A 2665-nucleotide genomic window follows, 5' to 3' on the forward strand; every position below is an offset into this window, starting at 1 on the left:
ATGTTGACCTGTAACCATCCACTTCCTCCCAACCGGTACAACGATAGCGCGGAGGACCTTTTACGACTTACCGGTTTCTACCATGCATCGCAAATTGGTGTAGTGCAGTGTCAAAAAGCATTAGTGAATGCTCTGATTGAACGTTGGCACCCGGAAACACATACGTTCCACCTTCCCATTGGTGAATGTGCCGTGAGTCTTGAAGATGTGGCTCTAATTCTTGGTCTTCCTACCGATGGTCTTCCAGTCACGGGGATGACCATGAGTAGTTTTGAAGCGTTGGAGGCGGAGTGTTTGATTCAATTTGGAGTTGCACCTCTTAAGTCAGATTGTAGAGGTAGTTGCATAAGACTTACGTGGCTGCGAAATCTAAAGGAAAATTTAGAGTTGACTGATGATATCAGTATACAGAGGTATGTGAGATGCCATATTATGTTGCTGATAGGGACTATCTTGTTTGGGGATAAGTCTGGGGCAGGTGTCCATTGGAAATTTCTACCCTTGTTGCGTGATGTTGTTAGTATTGGACAGTATAGTTGGGGCTCGGCATCCCTAGCACACCTCTACAGGGCATTATGTCGTGCATCTCGTTATAACTGCAAAGAAATAGATGGTCCACTAACACTGCTACTCTGTTGGGCTTGGATGAGGCTGCCATATCTATCGCCGCTACCTAGGGAACCCCGAAGTTTTCCACTAGCAAACAGGTAATAATTTGAGAATATATGCCGTTATGTTGATTTTTAAGATTCATTTAATGGTAGTTGAGCTAATTCAATATATCATATTAGGTGGCGGAACTGGGAGCGTGGTGACCGACGATATAGATATCTGAAGTTAGACCACTTTAGGAAGGCATTTGACGAACTTCAGGAAGGACAGGTGTGTTTTAATTAAAGAAGTATTAGTTTCCGGTTTAGGTTCTGAGACATAATTATAAAGCATTGTTTTTGAAGTTGGCATTGTGGATTGTGTTCATTATGTTCCTTTATTTTTTCCAGTTTGTTTGGGTTGCTTATGCTGTGGATCGGGTGGACCCGAACATCATTCCGCCTGAAATCTACATGCAATCGGTTGTCTGGAGCGCTACAGTTCCTTTGGTTTCATTTGAATGTATCGAGTGGCATGCTACCGATAGGTTTAGGCGACAGTTTGGTCTTGTTCAAGGACAACCTAATCAGGAACGAAATCTAGAGAAGGCGCATGGAGAAGTCCTGACTGGTCCCAAGAATCTCAATTGGGCCACTGCATCGACTCATTCAGTTTGGGTGATGCATTGGTCAAACAGGTATAACTACGTGCTATCTGAGCTACCGATGCCTTCACACAATGCGTTAGATTGTTACATGCGTTGGTACCGATTAAGATTTGGGGACCACTTGAACTTGTCAAATCTTGTTGGTCAAGATAATGATGAAGATGATCAGGAAGTTGATGAGGGCGATCAGGATATGGATGAGGATAATCAGGAAGGATTTGGATGCTGACAATGAAGGACAGGAGCCACGCTCGCCGCATATGTTACCTCCAAACCCAATTCCAGTGGAACAACCTCAGTCCTCAAGCCAGTATGTGCCTCAGACACAGTTCCCCCCATCAGTTCCATTAAGTCAACAATATTGAGGAACCTCACAGTTTGATGCAGGAGAAGGAGGTTCTTTTAGCCAGTTGCTTGGGTTCATGTCTGGAGATCCTGGACTATCACAATATGGCCATCAGCCTGAGTTCATGGCAGGTAGGTATTCATTGGATGCGAGGTACCCGGGCCATACCTCGTCGGTTGCTTCTGGGGGGTTTGTGTCGGTTGACTCTAGTAGGAGTGACGGTGGACGAGGAGCCTTTTTTACTCAGAACCCTAACCGTGTTTCCATGGGACTCATCGAGGAAAATGCTAACACTCTCGAGAAAGAGACCGATGCGTATCTCGTAGATGACGAGGAGGATGATATAGAGGATATCGATGAGGATGAGGAATCTCGTAATGATGGTATTATGATGTTTACTTTTACTTTACATGTTCGATTAGTTATTATTTTTTGGTTCATAATTGGCATCTCTGTTTGATATTTACTTAATAATATGTGGTATATGTGTTGATTTGATTAACTGATGTACTTAATTTTACTAGTTTTTTACAACTTGTATACAGGTCAGGAACGCACTCCGGATGAAACATCCAAAGGATACAATCTTAGGGTTGATCCACCACGTCGCAGCGCTAATCGTTACACTCCATCCGTCTTGAAAAAGGCGGCCAAGAAATGCAAGAATTTTGTCAAGGATGTGAAGTGGGCCATCAGAAAGTAGTTGTGGTTTAGATTATTAACTTACGTATTAAGCACGTGTTGGTGATTATGACTTAGAGTAACTTGTATTATAGTAACATGTATTTGTTGGACTTTATGAATTACTGAGCTGGACTATGCTAAGAGTTCTAATGTATGTTTAGAGTATTTATGTTCAGTTATTATTGATCTATGGTCTGTATCTTGGGTACATAAGATCTGAGAATATTTCTATAGATATCAGCTTAATATACCTCATTCGGAAGATTGAGATCACATTATAACAAGTTACAGGTATCCTGGATGTACAGCTTGTGGAAATAGGTCCAGACCGGCCGGTTCATATAAAAAAACTTGTGAACCGGACCGGCCGGTTCAAT

The 2665-nt window shown here is 42.5% G+C and overlaps 1 protein-coding gene across 1 annotated transcript; it reads left to right on the forward strand.

Moving 5' to 3' along the window:
• LOC110271465 (serine/threonine-protein phosphatase 7 long form homolog) lies at positions 1 to 1487 on the forward strand. The gene is made up of 3 exons (XM_021122389.1): positions 1 to 707; positions 792 to 882; positions 1002 to 1487. Exons 1-3 carry the CDS (start codon positions 1 to 3, stop codon positions 1485 to 1487), a joined length of 1284 nt encoding a protein of 427 aa, XP_020978048.1.

This window comes from Arachis ipaensis, chromosome B04 (assembly GCF_000816755.2).
Source record: "Arachis ipaensis cultivar K30076 chromosome B04, Araip1.1, whole genome shotgun sequence".
NCBI lineage: Eukaryota > Viridiplantae > Streptophyta > Magnoliopsida > Fabales > Fabaceae > Arachis > Arachis ipaensis.